This window comes from Jaculus jaculus, chromosome 10, assembly GCF_020740685.1.
Source record: "Jaculus jaculus isolate mJacJac1 chromosome 10, mJacJac1.mat.Y.cur, whole genome shotgun sequence".
NCBI classification, from domain to species: domain Eukaryota; kingdom Metazoa; phylum Chordata; class Mammalia; order Rodentia; family Dipodidae; genus Jaculus; species Jaculus jaculus.
The window spans coordinates 59,075,817-59,096,716 of record NC_059111.1 but is presented as its reverse complement, the minus strand read 5'-3'; the positions used below and the strand labels follow the sequence as shown (position 1 = coordinate 59,096,716).

At 39.8% G+C, this 20,900-nt stretch overlaps 1 protein-coding gene across 4 annotated transcripts in view; it reads right to left on the bottom strand.

The window, feature by feature from the left end:
• Cfap69 (cilia and flagella associated protein 69) overlaps positions 1–20,900 on the bottom strand; it is a 115,447-nt gene that overhangs the window by 7,025 nt on the left and 87,522 nt on the right. For all 4 annotated transcript variants that reach the window (XM_045159902.1, XM_045159904.1, XM_045159903.1 and 1 more), the window contains 7 exons: positions 16,296–16,414; positions 14,879–14,997; positions 8,920–9,001; positions 5,516–5,708; positions 3,375–3,512; positions 2,500–2,576; positions 247–444 (listed from right to left, as the gene is read on the bottom strand). In XM_045159902.1, the coding sequence (XP_045015837.1) occupies positions 247–444; positions 2,500–2,576; positions 3,375–3,512; positions 5,516–5,708; positions 8,920–9,001; positions 14,879–14,997; positions 16,296–16,414 (926 nt within the window). The remainder of the gene's footprint in view (positions 1–246; positions 445–2,499; positions 2,577–3,374; positions 3,513–5,515; positions 5,709–8,919; positions 9,002–14,878; positions 14,998–16,295; positions 16,415–20,900) is intronic.

Genomic DNA, 20,900 nt, shown 5'->3' with positions numbered 1-20,900 from the left:
CTGCAAATGAACTCCAGATGCGTGCGCCCCCTTGTGCATCTGGCTAATGTGGGTCCTGTGGAATCAAGCCTTGAACTGGGGTCCGTGGGCTTCACAGGCAAGTGCTTAGCCGCTAAGCCACCTCTCCAACCCACAAATACAAATATTTATACATATCCTACACACACATAAATTAAAATAAATGGTTTATACATTGAAATTAACATCTTTGCCTCAATGGCTCAGTAGCATATATTCTTGGCTTACTTTTGCATATACTTTTTGTTCATTTTGCACATCTTGGCGTGCTTGGCTTTCAATCATCTCGCTCTGCAGAGAAGCAACCATCTTTCCAATATTTTCTGATGCCACTGTAATAGATTCCAAAGTTTTTTTATCTGAAGAGACTGGTCTTAACTTTTCCAATTTTATTTCTTCATATACTTCATTCCATATTTCTCCAGTCTGTTGTAGCAAAGTTTAACAAAGTTAAATTAACAAAAATAAGTGATACAATTTTAGGTAGTCTTTTATGTGGTGGTCATTCCCATAAACGCTTAAGCTATTAATAATTTACTACTTTGGGATAAATTAAATGCACTGGGAATGGTTTAAGGCAAATGTTTTCCAGTGTGGTGTGAGTGGGTGAGGCTCTGCCTAATTCTGTCATCTCACTGCCTGCTAGTTTATAGTTGCTGCCTTTTCACAGGTTCAAGACCTGCTGTTCATTCTCAAGTCTCTGAAGCACTGCTACTTTCTTCCCTAAAGCTGTACACTAAAGGCTAGGTCAAACAGAACACATAGGAGAGTAAAGAGCATAGTCACTCTGAGAAACAGGGCTCATCACCTTCTAGCTAAGGTGTATAATTGAATTACAAGCCTTTAACTCTACTGTTTCATCATACCAAAGCTCCATCTCATGTTGAGAAACAATGTGCTGAATATATTTAAAACTGATAAGATATTTATGGTAGCTAGGATAGGGATAAAATTTGGTTTTGTTTTCATTTAAATATAGGGACATATTCATTTATAGCATTCAAATACATACAACATTCAATTTACATAGAATTAATATTAGTAGGAAGAAAGTGTTTACTTCAAAAGATGTTCCTAAAATTCCAAAACACTTATTTACTGATAAAATATAAACAATGACTAGGCATGGTGGCATACGCCTTTAATCCCAGCACTTGGGAGGCAGAAGTAGGACAATCACTTTGAGTTTGAGGCCACCCTGGGACTACAGAGTGAGTGCCAGATCAGCTAGGCTAGAGTGAGACTCTACCTTGAAACAAAAAAAAGAAAAGAAAAGAAAAACAAAATGTATGTAAAACTTGTCAATTGGAAAAAAGTGGAAGCCGGGCATGATGGCGCAAGCCTTTAATCCCAGTACTTGGTAGGCAGAGGAAGGAGGATTATTTTGAGTTCAAGACCACCCTGAGACTACAGAGTGAATTCCAGGTCAGTCTGGGCTCCAGTGAGACTCTACCTAAAAAAAACAAAAACAAAACAACCTTCCCCCCACACACATATACACACACACATATATATATACACACATACATACATACACACACAATATAAAGGAAAGAGCCTAATCTCTGTGAGCTGACACTTGAAACAATGATAAATGATACAAAGAAATGATACAAAGCAGATTGGTGACATATATGTTTAATCTCAGCACTCAGAGGGCAGAGGTAGGAGGATCACTGTGAGTTCAAGGCCAGCCTGGAACTACAGAGTGAATTGTAGGTCAGCCTGGGCTACAGTGAGACCCAACCACAAAAAAACAAAACAAAATAAAAAAGCAGAAAAGATAAAAGCAATGATGAAGAGTACTTAGGGAAGTATTAATTTATTTTAGAAAGCAATAACTCATTTAACCCTATCGCCAATGCTCTCCAAACAGAAGAAAGTCTATTTTAAAAATGTTGTTAAAGGGCTGGGGAGATGGCTTAGTGGTTAAGGAGCTTGCCTACAAAGCCAAAGGACCCAGTTAGATTCCCAGGGATCTATGTAAACCAGATGCACATGGTGGTGCATGTGTCTGGAGTTTGTTTGCAGTGACTAGAGGCCCTGGTACACCTATTCTCTCTAATTGCCTCTCTCTCCCTCTGTCCAATACATATATAAATAATATTAATTAGCCATCATGCCTAGCTAAAAATATATTTTAAAAAATGTTGTTAGTAGAGATGGAGAGATGGTTCAGCAGTTAAGGTGCTTACCTGCCTAATGACCACAGGTCTGATTCCTCAGTACCCATGTAAAGCCAGATACACAGTGGCACATTCTGTTAGGCTCTAAATGGCTCTATGTCTGTAATACCTATAAGCTAATAGCTTGATGAAATGTTATCTCATGAAAAATACCCAAAGAATGGTAAGTTTCTCTAGTAGTATCCAGAAGCAAAATGGAAAATAAAAGTAAAAACTATGTGAACAATTGTTTACAGCTATGCATTTATTTCCCAATTCATCATAATAGATTTTAAATGATTAAAATGGTACTTACTTTAAAATCAAGGTAGCGATGTATGACACAAAGAGTGACAAAATCTTGAGCTGATAGGCCAGGCAAATTTTCAAAATCTAACAAAGTTTATCAAGAGAGAATTATAAAGCAAGCGATTTCATGAAGCATCTTTTTTTTTTTCTTTAAATGTGAGAGTGAGAGAGAATTGATGGACCTCCAGCTACTATAATCAAACTCCAGATGCATGAGCCACCTGGTGTGCATGTGCAACCTTGTGCACTTAAATCTGGCTTACGTGGGACCTGGAGAGTCAAACATGGTCCTTAGGCTTCTCAGGCAAGCGCCTTAACTGCTAAGCCATCTCTCCAGCCCGATGAAGCACCTTTTATTATAAAAACAAATGCAAACATTTACTTTCCATTTTATCTTGATTTACAACAAAGTTCTTTGTCGTATAACAAAACCCTCTGCCAGGTTGTCCTTATCCAGTCATTAGCAGAGAACTTATTCTTTCTGGGCTGTGGCCAGGCAGAGATTTATTTGACTCTGAGAAGCTTAAGAGTATGAATGTGAGAAGATTTTTCTTTTACCAGAAAGCAAAGACTAAAAACTCACATGCTTCAGAATCTGATTAAGCCCAAACATGCAAATTAGCTGCCTTTATACTGACCACACACACTGGACGCTCCTGGGAAACTTAAAAAATATTGCTGTGAAGGGCCCTACATGCAGAGATTCTAACTTACTTGGTCACTAAGTTTGTACCATGGGCACTGGGATAACAAGGCAACATGCATTTATCTGCATAAAGGACCTTTATTCACATTTGTAAAATGAACTCTGGAGCAAAATCAAGTACAATGACATTCAGCAAAACAGACACGCTCTTTTGATTTTGAAGAGTAGCTTCTTACCTAGTTTTCCCAACACAGCATAAATTTTTGCTCTGATATTCTCAGCAACATCCATAACTGCAATCGACGGGCAGTTAGCAGGAAGTGGCATAATTTTTTGTTCTTCTTGAAAACTAGTAAATAATGGTTTCTTTGTATCTAATCATTGGGTATCATGAACATATAGAAGGGACAAATAAAACCATAGTAAATGTTCAATTTTGAGATTTAGTTGATGCATAGACTATATCAAAACTGAAAATATTATGGAAACATGAAAGTAATTATTTTATCTACACTGCTGGGGCTCTAACCCAGAACTTGGGCATGTTAGCAAGCACCTACCACTGAGCTACTTGCTATGCTGCCAGCCCATGGCTACTATTTTGAAAGTATAATTAGTAGTTTTCTCACCACTCTGTAGCAAACTTAAAATCAATATCCATTTTTCTTGTTTATGTAAAATTAGAAACCTTTTTACAGATTTACTTTTCTGCATGCATGTGTGTATATAATATGTGTGTTGTGTTATGTGTGGTGTGTTCACATGTGTGGTGTGGTGTATACACATGCGTGGGCAGCTGTATGTGCCCCATACCCTATGTGGAGGCCAGAGGAGAATGCTGAGTGTTTTCTGTCACTCATCCAAGTGTTTCCTTGAAACAGAGTTTCTCAGTTAACCTGGAGCTGCCAGTTTGATCAGCAAGCCTCAGTGATTCTCTGGCCTCTACCCCTCACCAAACTGGGGATATAGATGTGTGTAGTCATGCCCAGCTGCTTATGGGTTGCTGGAAAATCAAACTCAGACAGTCTCAGACCCTCTCAAGCACTCATGCTTGCACTGAGAGTGCTCTAACCCACAAAGCCATCTCTTTAGCTCCATATTTACATTTTAGGGGTAAAACTTTACTTCTATGCAAATAATTTACAAATTTAAAGATCTAAAGACAATATGTCAGATTAATAATGATGTAATTTTGTTTCTATGGTTTGTGCTATAAATATAAAACCTATTTCATGATGATTTGGGTCAAAACTCAAATAGCACAAAAAGAGAAAAAGGAGAGAAATAGCTCAAATAGTAAAGGGACTAGAAAGATAAATCATCAGGTGTGTAAGTATTTTCATGTGATAATAACTAACAGCTTTGACAAAATCACAATGAGAGTTTTAAAAGTTTAGAAAATATTACATCATATTAGAGACTATCCAAATAAATAGCAATTTTGATACTGCCAACTTCATTAAAATATGGTAATTAAAATTTATGAACATTTATTTTTATTAGAAAACATTTATTTTTTAAAAATAAAAACTGTAGGGCTGGAGAGATGGACTAGTGTTTAAGGCACCTGCCTGCAAAACCAAATGACCCAGGTTCCATTCCCTAGGGCCTATGTAAGCCAGATGCACAAAGTGGCACATGCATATAAAGTTCATTTGCAGCAACTGAAGGCCCTGGCACACCCATTCTTGCTCTCTCTCTCTCTCAAATAAATAAATAAAATTGTTTGGAAGAAAATAAAAATTTTAGGCCAAGCGTGGTGGTACACACCTATAATCCCAGATCCCAGGCAGAAGTAGGAGGATAACCATGAATTCAAGACCACCCTGAGACTACATAGTGAATTCCAGGTCAGCCTGGGCTAGAGTGAAACCCTACCTTGAAAACCCAAAAATAAGTAAATAAATAAATAAAAATAAAAATTGCAGAAACATTAATATACACAATACTGAAAAATTGTTTTCAGCTGGGTGTGGTGGCACACACTTTAATTCTAGCACTTGGGAGGTGGAGGTAAGAGGATTGTGAGTTTGAGGCCAGCCTGAGACTGCATAGTGAATTTCAGGTCAGCCTGGATTAGAGTGAGACCCTACGCTGGGGAAAAAAAAAAAAAAAAAAAAAAAATTGTTTTCAGGGCTCAAGGCATGGCTTGGAGGTTAAGGTGCTTGCCTACAAAGCAAAAGGACCTAGGTTGAATTCTCCAGGACCCACTTACTTGCTTACTTTTCTTCTAATTATTTACAATTTATGATAGTAAGTTTTTCCAACCCTCATATAAAGAACTTTAGAAGACAAGAGGGAAAACTGGGATACTTTTCTAATGCTCTTTAGAAATCTTAAAAAAAATGCATTTATCAATAATTTTAAATACACTTACCAATAATCTTCCCATTCTTATCACGTTTTACTCCTAGTTCTTTTTCTTCATTTCTCCACAACTTAATTAAAAGGCTAGCAGCTGTTTGATCTTTCTTCCCTCGCCAAGCATTGACATGAGCAGAAGTTTTGGGGTTATCACAAAATTCAACCATTATTCCAAGAATAAGATTACGGAATTTTTTTTGGTTCAGCTTCAGTATGGAGACAGAAAAAGAAAAACATTGTAATAAATATTAAGAGTGATTCATTTGCTTAAAAAAGAAGAGAGACTTGTACTGTCTTAGAGTCTGTGACAGTTTCCTAATAAAATACTCATTGTAACAAACATTCTCAAATATTAAAAATTTGGGCTGGAGAGATGGCGTAGTGGTTAAGCGCTTGCCTGTGAAGCCTAAGGACCCCAGTTCGAGGCTCGGTTCCCCAGGTCCCACGTTAGCCAGATGCACAAGGGGGCTCACACGTCTGGAGTTTGTTTGCAGAGGCTGGAAGCCCTGGCGCGCCCATTCTCTCTCTCTCCCTCTGTCTTTCTCTCTGTGTCTGTCGCTCTCAAATAAATAAATAAAATTAAAAAAAAAAGAAATTTAAATGGACAAAAATAAAGATTCAATTATTCGGAAGAAGTCATAAACATACATCATGGCCAAAATGTATTAATTTGTTTGAACTAGAAAAGGGAAGTTTGTAAGAAAAAGAAGATATTAATTTAAGTGGAGCAGGGTCAGCAGCAACATGCCTCACTGTAATTAATGATCTTTCCAACATAATGTTTTATTCAGGCTTGAAAATACTTATGTCAGCTTCAATTTCTTTGTTATCAAAGGAATAGCTGGACAGATGGCTTAGTGGTTAAGGTGCTTGCTTGCAAACCCAAAGGACACAGGTTTTATTCTCCAGGACACACATAAGCCAGATGTAGAAGGTGGTGCATGTGTCTAGAGTACACTAGCAGTGCCCATTCTCTCTCTACTAAATACATTTTTAAAATAATTTTAAAAAATTTAAAAAGAGAATAATTGATTGTTAACTGTGACAGTCAAATATAAAAAATTTTAAACTGGGATGTAATTTTATACTCTAATCATCAATATCAATAAAAGTATTTAAGAATTCAAGAAACTTATCAACAAACCTATTTAATTTATAGCAAATAAAAATTTAAGATACTTTGTTGTTTAAATTATAAATGTCATCCATTTCCTTTTACGAAAGATAGTATTATGTGCAAAGGATTTTGTAAGATATATGGAACTGTGTGGTCCATAATAAGCTCCTAGTAATATTTAACTGTTGTTAGCCATGTTATTGTATTTTGAAGACATACTTTATCAGATTGTTTTAAATGGAACTCTCAGCAAAGTGAAGCTTACACATTTATTTTATTTACTTTCATTCTGGTACTTCACTTTCAGGAGAAAGAGGTGAATATATCAAAGGTTGGTATGACAACATCATTAAGTTCATTGGATCAATCTAATGATGATATGATAACATTAACATTGCAATAATGCATGTCAGGCATGATTTTACTCAGTGTGTGTTTATAAATACATATTCATGCACACTCATTGTGGTAGTTTGAATGTATGGCCACATAGATTCAGGCAATCTTCCTACTTAAGTCCTGTGGTAGTTTGATAGATGGCCTCTAATATATTCAGTGTTTTATTAGTTTGCAGTTTGCATCTGCAGCCACCTAGCTGGAGGCAGTGTTATTGGGCGGATCTTAAGGTGTGGTGGTGGGATTGAGATTTCAAACTAAAGATATACAAAGTGTGCCTAGCTGGAGTTCCTGAAGTGTGCTGTGTGCTGTGTGGCTTTTGGCTTTTAGGCTTGTGTTTCTGTCTGTTTGGTCCTATGAAAATAGGTCAGCTTCTTCTGCCATTATGAAACTTCCCCTGGATCTGTAAGCTTCAGTAAGTCCCTTCCTCCATAACTGTGCCTGGTTTGGAACTTCATCTCAGAGAACCTGAAGCTGTCTGCTACAAGTCCCCAGCAGGCAGATCCCTGCTGCAGTGCCACTGGAGATGGATCTTTAGTCCAGCCTTAGTAGGTATGTTAAGAACCAGTTTGAGCTCTCTCTGTTAATGCTTGTTGCTTTTGGCTTCTCTCTCTCTCTCCTCTCTCTGCTGTGGATGCTAAAGTGAGCCAGCTTCTTCTGAAATGATGATGCTTTCCCTGGAATCTGTAAGATGAAATAAACCCTTCTCTCACATAAGCTGCTTCTGGTCAGGTGTTTATCCCAGCAACAAAGAGGTAACTGCAACACTCATGTAGAGATATATGGTGTACGCACAATGTAATTCACTGACTCTTTTCAATACAAAGATGAGGTGTGTATTGCTGTTACCCCTGTTAACAAATGAAGACACCATAAACTGAACTATTTTCAAATTTTGTTTCAAGGACATGAAGGGATGTAGACCATTCTGGTATGTTCTTTAAATCAAAGTATGTTTATTTTTCTATCAATAAAATCAAGAATGGTGGCAATCATATGCAGATGGCTAGAACGCTGTATGAACATCTATAAAAGTTGATATTTTCCTCTCATATCATCTTTTTTTTAAAATTTTTTATTTATTTATTTGAGAGCGACAGACACAGAGAGAAAAAGACAGATAAAGGGAGAGAGGGAGAATGGGCGCGCCAGGGCTTCCAGCCTCTGCAAACGAACTCCAGACGCGTGAGCCCCCTTGTGCATCTGGCTAACGTGGGACCTGGGGAACCGAGCCTCGAACCGGGGTCCTTAGGCTTCACAGGCAAGCGCTTAACCGCTAAGCCATCTCTCCAGCCCCTCTCATATCATCTTGACTCTACTCACTTAGAATTGAGAACAGAATTGAGGTCTATGTTCTTCATAGCTGCTAGATGGTGACTGGCTTTACTACAAGGCCTTGTATACTCACTTTTGCTCATCCTTGCAAAACCATGGTCCCCAGACATAGCATGTATTCATATTATCTCCAAACTACATATAGTCCTTTAAACAAAAGTTTGTCTTTATTTAATGAGACCACAACTTTTGATATAACTTTTAATATTAGGAGAAAAGACAGAAATTATTAATTAGATGACTAGTGGTTGATACAGTCTAGTTCCTCACAAATTACTTCTTTTCAGGTTGATGGAGTATGAAGAAAAAGCCCAGAATCTCCACTTACATGAATTTATGCATACTGATTTAAGAAAACAAGTATCTTTACTGGAGGAATTTTCAGAATCTTTAATATGCTAGTGTTTTATGACTCTCCATGAAGGATTTGTTTGAAATTATACCTTTGCACATAATGTGGGAATTTACTGTATATATGTATATATGTATTCATACAACATTGTTCTGTGGTATTTTGGAAAAGTTTAGTAAAGACATATTTATCTTTTGTGTTAGAACTGTAAACTTACTGCCAATATATCCAAAAGGAGAAAAATGCCCTCCTTCTCAAGAAAGTAGTCCTCTGAAGGATAACATCCCAAAATGCAGCACCTTCAATTAAAAGAAAGGGTCATTTCATACACATTTGTTGTTAATTCAAATTGTACAGCTTTCTTTCTACAAAATCAGATACAAGCAATATTTTTCTTCATTCTTCAAAACATTACTTAAAAACACAGAACCTACTGGGCTGGAGAAGTGGTTCAGCAGTTAAAGGAACTTTCTTACAGAGCCTGTTGGCCAAGTGTTCAATTCCCTAGCCATCCATAAGTCAGGCAGTCTTCTGCAGCAGCAAGAGACTCTGGTACATGCACACACATGCAAATAAATAAATTAAATTAAAAAAAAAACAGAACTTTTAAGAAGGTTGGCCAGTATAGTTTAATTTCAGATATATACATATATATTTTGTTTGTTTGTTTGTTTTGTTTTTGAGGTAGGGTCTCACTATAGCTCAGGCTGACCTGGAACTCACTCTGTAGTCCCAAGCTGGCCTTGAATTCACAGTGATCCTTCTACCTCAACCTCCTGAGTGCTGAGATTAAAGGCATGCACCACCATGCCTGGCAATTTCAGATACTTTTTAGAAAATATTTTATTTATTTATTTATTTATTTGAGAGAGACAGAGAGTGAGAGTAAGAGACAGAGAGAGAGAGAGAGAGAGAGAGAGAGAGAGAGAGAGAGAGAGAGAGAGGGAGGGAGGGAGGGAGGGAGGGGGAGATAAAGAGGCAGAGACAGACAGAATAGGTGTGCCAGGGTCTCCAGCCACTGCAAATTAACTACAGATGCATATGCCATCTTGTGCATCTGGCTTACGTGGGTACTAGGGAATCCAACCTGGGTCTTTAGGCTTCTCAGGCAAGTGTCTTAATTGGTAAGCCATCTCTCCATCCCCAATTCCAGTTATTTTTAACTAGTTCTAATTAATTCGCTTCTATAACTGTCTCTTTGAGCAAATTCAACATTCTCCTTTGCTTTCCTGATGTTAATGATTCTTAAAGGGCTCTAACTGCTCTAATAACTATTTCCCCAAGGTTTATATTATTGTCTTTCATTCAGGGTACTGATGTACGTGACATATTTGGCAATTTTAAAAAATGATTTGTTTTACTTGAAATATACATACATACGTATATGTGTGTGTGTGTGTGTATATACATATATATAGATAGATACACATACATACATACATACATACATACATACATACATAGAGGGAGAGAAAGAGAGAGAACTGGGTCTGCCAGGGTCTCTCCAACCACTGCAAACAAAGTACAGATGCATGCTGGCTTATGTGGGTACTGGGAAATCGAACCTGGGTCCTTATTCTTCCAAGGCAAGTACCTTAACCACTAAGCCATCTCTCCAGCCCATCTGACAATTCTTGACTACATTCATCTTTGCAGATGAGATTATCTATCTGTTCCTTAAATCTATGCAGACAACATGGAGGGAGGGACTTCTATTATTTTCTGTAGTGGGAATATGAGCTGATTAAGCTATTGCCTATAGTAGTGGTGATGGTGGTCAATAGTCACATGGACTAATCCCTGTTCCTTGCAGCCAGCTAAGGCAAGCTTTTCTGTCCTCTCCTTCAATATAGTGTCACTGTAAAGGCAATACTGTTTGTTTCATGATGGTGTCTCTGGGAAGGAAATGGGTAGGAGGAGTCTTGTGCTCGAAAGTTCAAGATACTGGTTTTATCATCCTAGGTCTCATCACCTCTGGTGTGACAATGAAGTCATTTAGTCCTGAGGGTATTCCTGGATGATATACACAGTTTAGTGGAGACTGAAAAAAGTGGATGGCCAGCCTGATGTTGGCGGACCTTACCCAATCAATTAAAGATCTGAATAGAACCAAGAAGCTGACTACATGGGAGCTCTTCTCCAGACTGCAAGCTTTCTGACTCAGCTTTAATACCTGGTGTGGCAGGGGAAAACGATGGCATGAGCAGAGGGTGGACATCACCCCCTGGCCAACATAAGGTGGACCACAGCAACAGGAGGGTGTGCCAAACACTGGCAAGGGAAAATTGGCTATAAAGCCCATAAGCCCACCCCTGACAATACACCCCCTACAGGAGGCATTAATTCCCAAATATCCATCAGCTGGGAACCTAGAATTCAGAACACCTAAGTTTATGGGGGACACCTGAATCAAACCACCACATTCCGTCCCTGGCCCCCATAAACTGATATCCATACATGATGCAAAATACAATGCATCTGACCTTAAAAGTCCCATAGTTTTTATCAATCTCAATGATGTTCAAACATCCCCATAGTTCAAGATCTTTTTTTTTTTTAATTTTTTAATTTATTTATTTGAGAGCGACAGACACAGAGAGAAAGACAGATAGAGGGAGAGAGAGAGAATGGGCGCGCCAGGGCTTCCATCCTCTGCAAGCGAACTCCAGACGCGTGCACCCCCTTGTGCATCTGGCTAACGTGGGACCTGGGGAACTGAGCCTCGAACCGGGGTCCTTAGGCTTCACAGGCAAGCGCTTAACCACTAAGCCATCTCTCCAGCCCTCAAGATCTTTTAACTGAGCCATAATACCAAAAAATAACCTCAAAAAACCCATAATGGCACAGAATAAATACTCACACGGCAATAGATGGCACTGGGCATAGCAAAGAAACATTCAACCAATACAAGATTTAAAACAACCAGGGCAAATATCAAACTGTAGCTTCAAGTCCAGCAACTCTAGCCAGTGACAAATCTCCAAGTCCGATAATTCTAACCAGCAACAAGTCTCTGGCATTCCAATTCCGCCCCTCCAGCTAGGCTACTCACAGTCCTGGAAAATTTCATCGGGGCTGGCAGCTCCTCGGCAGCCATCTCATGGTCCCGTCATCTCCACTGGGTCTCCACTGCAAGCCACATTTCATCTTCATGGCCCCATGTGGTCTCTATGCAGACAACCAGCAAACCTGCTTCATACTACCCATGGCCATTTCCAAAACACAAGACCGTGTTGCAAACTCAATGACCCTCTTTCCAGCATTTCTTATACTCCACAATACCAGGTAGGGTGCCAATTTGTTAATCCAGGGGGGATTAAAGTAGACTTTGAAGAACAGGACTCCTTGAGCACTCAGGCCCCTTCAAAAGAGTCTACATTCTTCTTGTTGCCCCAGTGCAGGTCAGCTAGCCCAATCTCAAAGGTTGTAATCTCTCAGTTGCAGCTGAACGGGCAACAGTTCACCCAAAGATTTTTCTTTCTATGCCATATCCCTCTGCTCACACCAGTTCATTTCTACGCAAAGCAACCCTGCACAACTTCTTAGGACATGGGCACAAGAGCAAGCTTCTCACACAAACTGCTAGCCCAGTCCAAGCAAAGCTCTTTCTCACCCTCATAAGCCAAACCTCACAGTCCATAGTTCTTACTGCCTTCAGGTCTTTCAGCTCTGACAAAAATAGTCCATCAAGCTGTACTTACAGCACTGCAAGGCATCTCTTAGGCCAAGGTTTCAACTCCTCCCACATTCCTCTTGAAAACCAGCTCCAAAAGGCCCAAGCCACAGTCAGGTGTCTAGCAGCAACCCCACTCCTCGGTAACACTTTACTGTTGCAGTCAGGTTCGCATTGCTGGTAGAAATCACCCAACCAAGAGCAGCTTCTTGGAAAAAGAGATTTATTTTGGCTTACAGGCTCGAGGGGAAGCACAACGATGGCAGGGGAAAACGATGGCATGAGCAGAGGGTGGACATCACCCCCTGGCCAACATAAGGTGGACCACAGCAACAGGAGGCTGTGCCAAACATTGGCACAGGGAAACTGGCTATAAAGCCCATAAGCCCGCCCCCAACAATACACTCCCTCTAGGAGGCATTAATTCCCAAATATCTATCAGCGGAGAACCTAGCATTCAGAACACCTAAGTTTATGGGGGACACCTGAATCAAACCACCACACCTGGCCTTCTTCTTTTTTAAATATTTATTTGTGAGAGAGAGAAAGAGCGAGAGCGAGAGAGAGAGAGAGAGAGAGAGAGGGAAGGAGGGAGGGAAGGAGAGAGGGAGAAAGAGAGAGAGAGAGAGAGAGAGAGAGAGAAAGAGGAGAGAGGAGGAGATGGGCATGCCAGGGCCTCTAGCCACTGTAACAAATGAACTTCAGACACATGTGCCACCTGTGCATCTGGCTTTTCATGGATACTGGGAAAACAAACACAGATTCTTCGATTTTGCTGACTAGTGCTTTAACTGCTAAGCCATCTCTGCAGCCCTATCTGGCTCTTCATAAAGCTCAAGTGTACCAGCTTTCAGAAGGGACTTAGTATGTTGGTTCTCCTGGTCTTCAAGCCTTTGGTCACAGACTGGAATTACACTATCAGTTTTCCTCGGTGTCTAGCTTGCTGACTTACTTTTTCCTAGCTTGGGATTTTTCAACATTCACAAAGCTGGAGGGATGGTTTAGCAGTTAAGGTGCTTGCTTGCAAAGCCAAAGGACCCAGGTTCAACTGCCCAGATGCACAAGGTCATGCATGCATCTGGAGTTCATTTGCAGCAGCTGAAGGCCCTAGTGTCCCCATTCTCTATCTTCCCCCCTCAAATAAATAAGATAAATATAAAAAAATAGTGCTAAAGAGATGGCTCAGCAATTCCTTGCAAAGCTTGATGACCTGGGATCGATTCCCCAGTGCCCATGTAAAGCCAGGTGCACAAAGTGGCACATGTGTCTAGCATTCACTTGCAGTGCCAAGAGGCTCTATGGTGTGCCCATTCACTCTCTCTGCTTGCAAATAAATAAAAATATTAAAAATAATAGAATATTTATTTACTTCAGAGAAAGAGTGAGGCGGAGAGAAGAATGAGCAGAATGTGCATGCCAGGGCCTCCTATCACTGCAAACAAACTCCAGATGCATGCACTACTTTGTGCATCTGGCTTTATGTGGGTACTAGGGAATTGAACCCAGGCAGTCAGACTTTGCAAGCAAGTGCCTCTAATTGCTGAACCATCTCTCCAGCCCCTAATTTCTTATAATAAATATGTTCCTCTATATAAGTCATATTGATTTTGCTTCTTTGGAGAACTTTGACAGCATGGTCAACAAAAACTAAGAACCTTATTTTTAGCTCAGGCTAACCTGAAATGCACTATATAGTCTCAGGGTGGCCTCAAACTAATGGTGATCCTCCTACCTCTGCTTCCTGAGTGCTGGAATTACAAGCTTGCACCACCATGCCTGGCTTCAAAAACTAAGAATCTTGATGGAGAATGAAAAAGAATTACTGTACCAAATATCTAGACTTATTAAAAAGATGTAATTATTAAAACAGCTCAGTAATACAGAAGGCTAGACAAATAATCAATAGTACAGAGCAAAGAGTGTAGACAAAAGAGCTAAAGTAAATAATAATACTTTGTTACTAAAGGGAATATGTATTCTTTTCTCAGATGGCTCCAAAATAGAATGGGCTTGGATCACAAAAACATGGGGTTTAGATATGAATGTTTTCTACTTGAGTGATGAACACAATTACTTCTTTTTTATTTTCTTTTTCCATTACTTCTTAAGGTGTCAGTTTGGGGCAATCTAAAAGAAAAGGCACAAAGTTTTCTGTTTAATGTATTTTCTTTAATTTTTATTTATTTATTTGCAAGCAGAGAAAGACAGAGAGAGAGAGAGAGAGAATGAATGAATGAGGAATGAGAATCACAGTAGATGCACCAGAGACTCCTGCCACTGCAAACAAACTCCAGACACATGTACCACTTTGTGCATCTGGCTTTATGTGGGTATTGGAGAATCAAACGCAGGCCATCAAGCTCTGCAAGCAAGTGCCTTTAACTGTTTAGCAATTTCTTCAGCACTCTGGTATAGTTTTGAAGAGAACAAAAGAGGTGTATCTAGCTATAAATTTAATTTTTTTATGCTGGGTGTTATTTAACTTGGTCACAGTAATACTCACCAAATGCTGTCTAATGTACTGAAAAGAAGTACACTATAGCCAAGGCCACTCTGTATCTTCTTGGGGTCTGTTCTCATTACATGAAGAACTAGATCTACTCCTTCAGTTCCAAAAATTTCCTGTTAAAGAAATTTGTTTAAAATTGTTTCCTGAAATATATAATCACATTTTTTTAACCAGAAAAATACTATTAGCAACACTTGTTATGAAGCTAGTATTCTTTTAAAAAATTATTTTGGGGCTGGAGATGGCTCAGAAGCTAAGGCACTTGCCTGCAGAGCCTTACGACCTGAGTTTGATTCCCTAGTAACCATGTAAAGCTAGATGACAAAGTGCCATATGCATCTGGAGTTTGCAGAGATTGAGTGAAAGAGAGAATGGGTGCACCAGGACTTCTTGCCACTGCAAATGATCTCCCCTTTGTGCAACTGGTTTTACATGAGTACTTTGGAATTACACCCAGGCTGTCTGGCTTTGCAAGCAAGTGACTTTAACCACTAAACAATCTCCCAGCTCAGAAGCTGCTATTTTTATCTTTATTTATTTATTTATTTTTGAAGTAGGGTCTCACTCTATCCCAGGCTGACCTGGAATTCACTATGTAGTCTCAGGGTGGCATCAACTCACAGTGATCCTCCTACATCTGCCTCCCCAGTGCTGGGATTAAAGGCATGTGCCACCACGCCCAGTTTAGAAGGTAGTATTTTTAATACAATTAACAATTGCAGGGCTGGAGAGATGGCTTAGCAGTTAAATTTAAGCCAGGTGTGGTAATGTAGGCTTTTGATCTCAGCACTGGGGAGGCTAAGGTAGGTAGGGGGATTTCTGTGAGTTAAAGGCAGCCTGAGACTACAGAGTGAGTTTCAGGTCAGCCTGAGCTAGAGTGAGATCCTATCTCAGGACAAACACCACCACCACCACACACATACACATAGCACTGCTGGTGCTAAGCCATCTCTCCACCCTCTAATGATTAGTTTTAGATATGAATATTTACAATAATATAAACCACTAGGGAAAGCTTTTAACAACAAAGATAAACCTACTTTATGTCTAGCAGTTCTATCCCTAGGCATTTACTCAGGAGAAATGAAAGCATTAGGTTGGCCAAAAAGACTAGTTTCAAGAGTGTTTCCTGAAGCTTTAATCATATTGGTCCATATGGAAGCAATTCAATTGCCTATTAACAAGGTAATGGACAAGAAGATTTTGATTTTGATATATTCATATAATAGAATATTATTGAGCAAGAAAAAGGAATGGAGCATTTTTCTGTCTTTAATTAAGACTCTAATTATAAAATATATCAAACTTCACAAGGCTAAAAAATGAAAAAATTTTCTAAATACTTAAAAGAATTTATATGTTACGTGATTGGGAGATGTGGGCAAATTTTTCATGTATGGGCATTACATACCTTCCTTTCAATATGATGTTCACAAAGACCCGATAAGATAAGCAATATATCAGATTGGATTTCTAAAACAATGGCTTCTTCCTTTTCATTAGACTTGCTTATCATATTTTTAAAGATTCCTGGTATGGAAAATGAAGGTAAAATCATTAGACACTGTGTTTTTTGATTAGTTACCAGAGGGAAATTTTTTCTTTAAATTTACTTATTTTATTTTTTATTTTTTAAAGTTTTACTCAAGAGAGAGACACAGAGACACAGAGAGAGAGAGAGAATGGGCACGCCAGGGCCTCCAGCATCTTGTGAACGAACTCTAGATGCATGTGCTACCTTATGCATCTGGCTTATGTGGGTCCTGGGGAATTGAACCAGGGTCCTTTGGCTTTGCAGGTAAATACCTTAACCCCTAAGCCATCTCTCCAGCCCTGAAATCTTTTTTTTTTTTATAACTTTTTTATTGACAACATCTATAATTATAGACAATGAACCATGATAATTCCTTCCCTTCCTAGGAATTCTTTTTTTTTTTTTTTTTTTTTAATACGAGAGACAGCAAGAGCAAGAGAATGTGAGAGGTAGAGAATTGGTATGCCAGGGCCTCCAGCCACTATAATTGAACTTCAGACATATGTGCCACCTTGTGTGCATGTGCGACCTTACACACTTGTGTCACCTTGTGTGCCTGGCTTACATGGAATCTGAGGAATCGAACATGGGTCCTTAGGCTTTACAGGCAAGTGCCTTAGCAGCTAAGCCATCTCTCCGGCCCAGGAAATCTTTTTAAAAGTTCTTCAGGGGCCTGGGGAGATGGCTCAGCAGTTAAAGGCACTTGCTTGCAAAGTCTGATGATCTAGGTACAATTCCCCAGCCCCTCACGTAAAGCCAGACAGGCCAGCCTGAGACTACATAGTTAATTCCAAGTCAACCTGGATTACGGTGAGACTTTATCTCAAAAAATAAACAAAAAAACTCCCACCAAAATCCCCCAGGAATTTCCTTCAGGCTCTAAGTATTGAACACAGGTCATGCAGTCATGCTTTATTAAAGGGGACACTGTCTTTAGCAGGAAGATAGGAGCTGTAACTCCAAATACGTCACAGCTCATCTCCACAGTGGGCCTGAAGAACTATTCTTGGTCCTGTTTAGGTGGGTGATCTGTGGGGACAGAGCTGAACCTGTTGGATGGACAGTACAAGGACATGGCATTGACAGAGGGGCTGTGTTCCTTTACCAGAAGCATCTACAAGAAATCCTGTAACAGATAGCTACAATTCTTCTCTTTTCTACATTATCTCATCTTCCTTTCTTATCCTGGACAGAATTTACAGTCCTTATTAGGCCCATGCCTTTCCTTGTGATCTCTGTATCACATAGATATTGATGCTGAATTACTGTCTTTATTTTTAGGCAGCCTTTAACTCCCAGCCTCAATTGTCTCATCACTCTACTTAAGAGATTCTTCTTTCTAAAAAAGAAACATTGCACAACATAGCCTCACTGATCAAAACTCCTACGTGGGGTGTGGTGGCACACACCTTTGATCCCAGCACTCAAGAGGCAGCGGTAGGAGGATCACCATGAGTTCAAGGTCAAGGCCACCCTGAGACTAACTCCAGGTCAGACTGAGCTAGAGTGACACCCAACCTAGGAAAACCAAAACCAAAAAACAACACCCCCCCCCAAAAAAAAATCCTCCTAACACCTCCCCATGAAGGATGAAGTTCAAACTACTGTTCAACACTCAAAATTTTGGCTGGTTCTTGACTATGCAACTAACTTACTTCATCACATTTGTCTGCCTAACACTTTGGCTCTTTTGAAGCTATCTCTGAACATACCATCATGAAGATTTCAGCACCATGTATCTGCTCATGGTATCTCTTAGCTTAAAAGAACAATCTATTTTACCTTTTGAAATTATCCTTACCCACATAGGCTACTGTTAACACTGCCCAAACTTGGAAAATACTCTTACCTCTTAGCTTTTGTGGCTAACTTTATATATAACATGCACAATAGGTACCTAAATAAGGGTATAAGGTCAAATTTGCTATTTTTCTATGGCAAACATAGCTCTTATCAGGGCAAAGTTCCCAAGGTTCAGATCTACATGTTATCTCACTGTGTAAACAGAAACCCTATTTACACAGAAATCATGTTTACAATGCACTTTCTATATTTTTGAGCATGTTACTACTATAAAGCTCTGTCATGTTAAAACAGAAAAGATCAGGCCGGGCATGGTGGCGCATGCCTTTAATCCCAGCACTCGGGAGGCAGAGGTAGGAGGATTGCTGAGAGTTCGAGGCCACCCTGAGACTACATAGTGAATTCCAGGTCAGCCTGAGCCAGAGTGAGACCCTACCTCAAAAAACCAAAAAAAAAAAAAAAAAAAAAAGAAAGAAAAGATCAGCATAGTGGTGTACACCTTTAATCCCAGAACTCTGGAGGCATAGGTAGGAGAGTCATTGTGAGTTCAAGGCCACTCTGAGACTCCAGAGTGAATTCCAGGTCAGCCTGAGCTAGAGCGAGACCTTACCTTGAAAAACAAAACAAAACAAAACAAAAAGCCAGGCATGGTGGCCTAAACCTTTAATCCCAGCATTTGGGAGGCTGAGGTAGGAGGATTGCCTGCCGTGAGTTCAAGGCCACCCTGAGAATAGAGAGTGAATTCTAGGTCAGTCTGGGCTAGAGTGAGATCATACCTCGAAAAACAAAAAAACAAAAAACAAAAAACAAAAAACAAAAAAAAAAAAAAGATAAAACAGACAAGATCCCTGTATCCAAGAACTCATGTGGAAAAGATTAGCTTCTTTCCAATTAAAAGGAAAATATGCTAAGAAGAGAACTCATGCCATTTGTTTTGTCTTTTCCCTAACATTCCCTCAGCCCAGGTAGGACAAAGACTTCTTCCTAAATACATGAAAGACTGGATTTCTAGCTAAGCTAGGATCTTTACATTAAATTTTGTAAAGTGGAATGAATATAATGAGTATGGTTAAAATCTAACTTTAGGGCTGGAGAGATGGCTTAGGGATTAAGGCACTTGCTTGTGAAGACTAAGGACCTAGGTTCAACTCCCCAGACTCCATGTAATCCATATGCATGATGGGACACATGTGTCTGGAGTTCTACTGCAGTGGCTAGAATACCCTGGTGTGCCAATTCTCTTTCTCATATTAAAAAACAAAAACATCAGTAGCAGAGGCCAGTAGCCTAGAAACAGGCTATATGGAGGGAGGAGAGAGGACTTCAGGGGATGGTATTGTATATATGTAAGTAGAACAGATTATAGGGAAGGAAAAGGCCTAAGTAAGGCCAGGGGAAGAGATTGTGTAAAAGAAGAGTGGGGGGGGGGGGAGGTTAATCAAAATTTAAGATATTCTGAATAAGGCATATAAAAACCTACTTTTATGAATAATGGCACATCCAGAAGCCACAGATTGTTACTAGAAAATTTTCAGTGCCAGGGATGGGATACCTTCCAGTGAGCTGTTGGCCAGGGAGGTCCCTGTTGTCTTCAAAACATTACAGGTTATTGCCAAGGCCCTTGACTTCCCTTGAGAAACAGATAGTAAGACCCTATTACTGAAGACTTCACATGCCTGAGTGGCAAAGTCACTGAGAAATCAAGCTGATGCTGAGCTGAAAACCTTCTCTCTGTAGACCAGCCAAATGAAAGCTGGAAAAAGCTGCACTACATGCAGCCAGCCATATGGGAGACCCAAGTCATCAGTGGTAAAAAACAGTAGACACTGGAAGCCTCAAGTTTGGTTAGACAAGCTTCTCTTTTCAGATGGTGATGACCACTGGAATGACCCAAAAGGCAACACAGTGCTGAGAAGAAGAGATGGAGGACTGTCCACCCCGAAACATCTCCATAACACCCTCCAAGGCTCAGGGTCCTTGCGGAAGAGGTGGTGGAAAGAATGTAAGAGGCAAAGGAAGGGTACCACTCCTTACATACAACTGTCCAGACAGAAACTGGCCTCGATATCCATGACCTCACAGTGCCAAGCAATACCTACACAATACCCTCATAATAGAGAAAAAGATGATGACATCAAATTAAAGGAGAGACTAATGGAGAGAGGGAGGGGATATGATGGAGAGCAGAGTTGTGAAGGGGAAAGCGGGGGAGGGGAGGGAAATATCACGGTTTATTGTCTATTAGTATAGAAGTTGTCAATAAAAGATAAAAATTAAGGCTAGAGAGATGGTTTAGCCATTAAGGTGTTTGCCTGAAAAGCCAAAGGATCCTGATTCAAATCTTCAAGACCCATGTAAGCCAGATGCACAAGGGAGTACATGAATCTAGAGTTCCTTTGCAGTGGCTGGAGGCCCTGGCATGTCCATTCTCTCTCTACCTCCTTTTCTCTCTCAAATAAATAAATAAATAAAATATATTAAAAAAATAAAAATTAAGAGAAATTCTGGTCAAGATGGTGACCACCTAACTGCGCTGCACTTCCCCAGGAAAGGAAGGCAAGGCATTATGGGTTCACTGGGTCTTTCAGGGGAAAGCAATCTCTAATATGTCACTACTGGGAGGGTGCAGAGGGGAAGAAAAAGGGAATTGCTGATTCCTTCACTCATGGGTAGCCCACC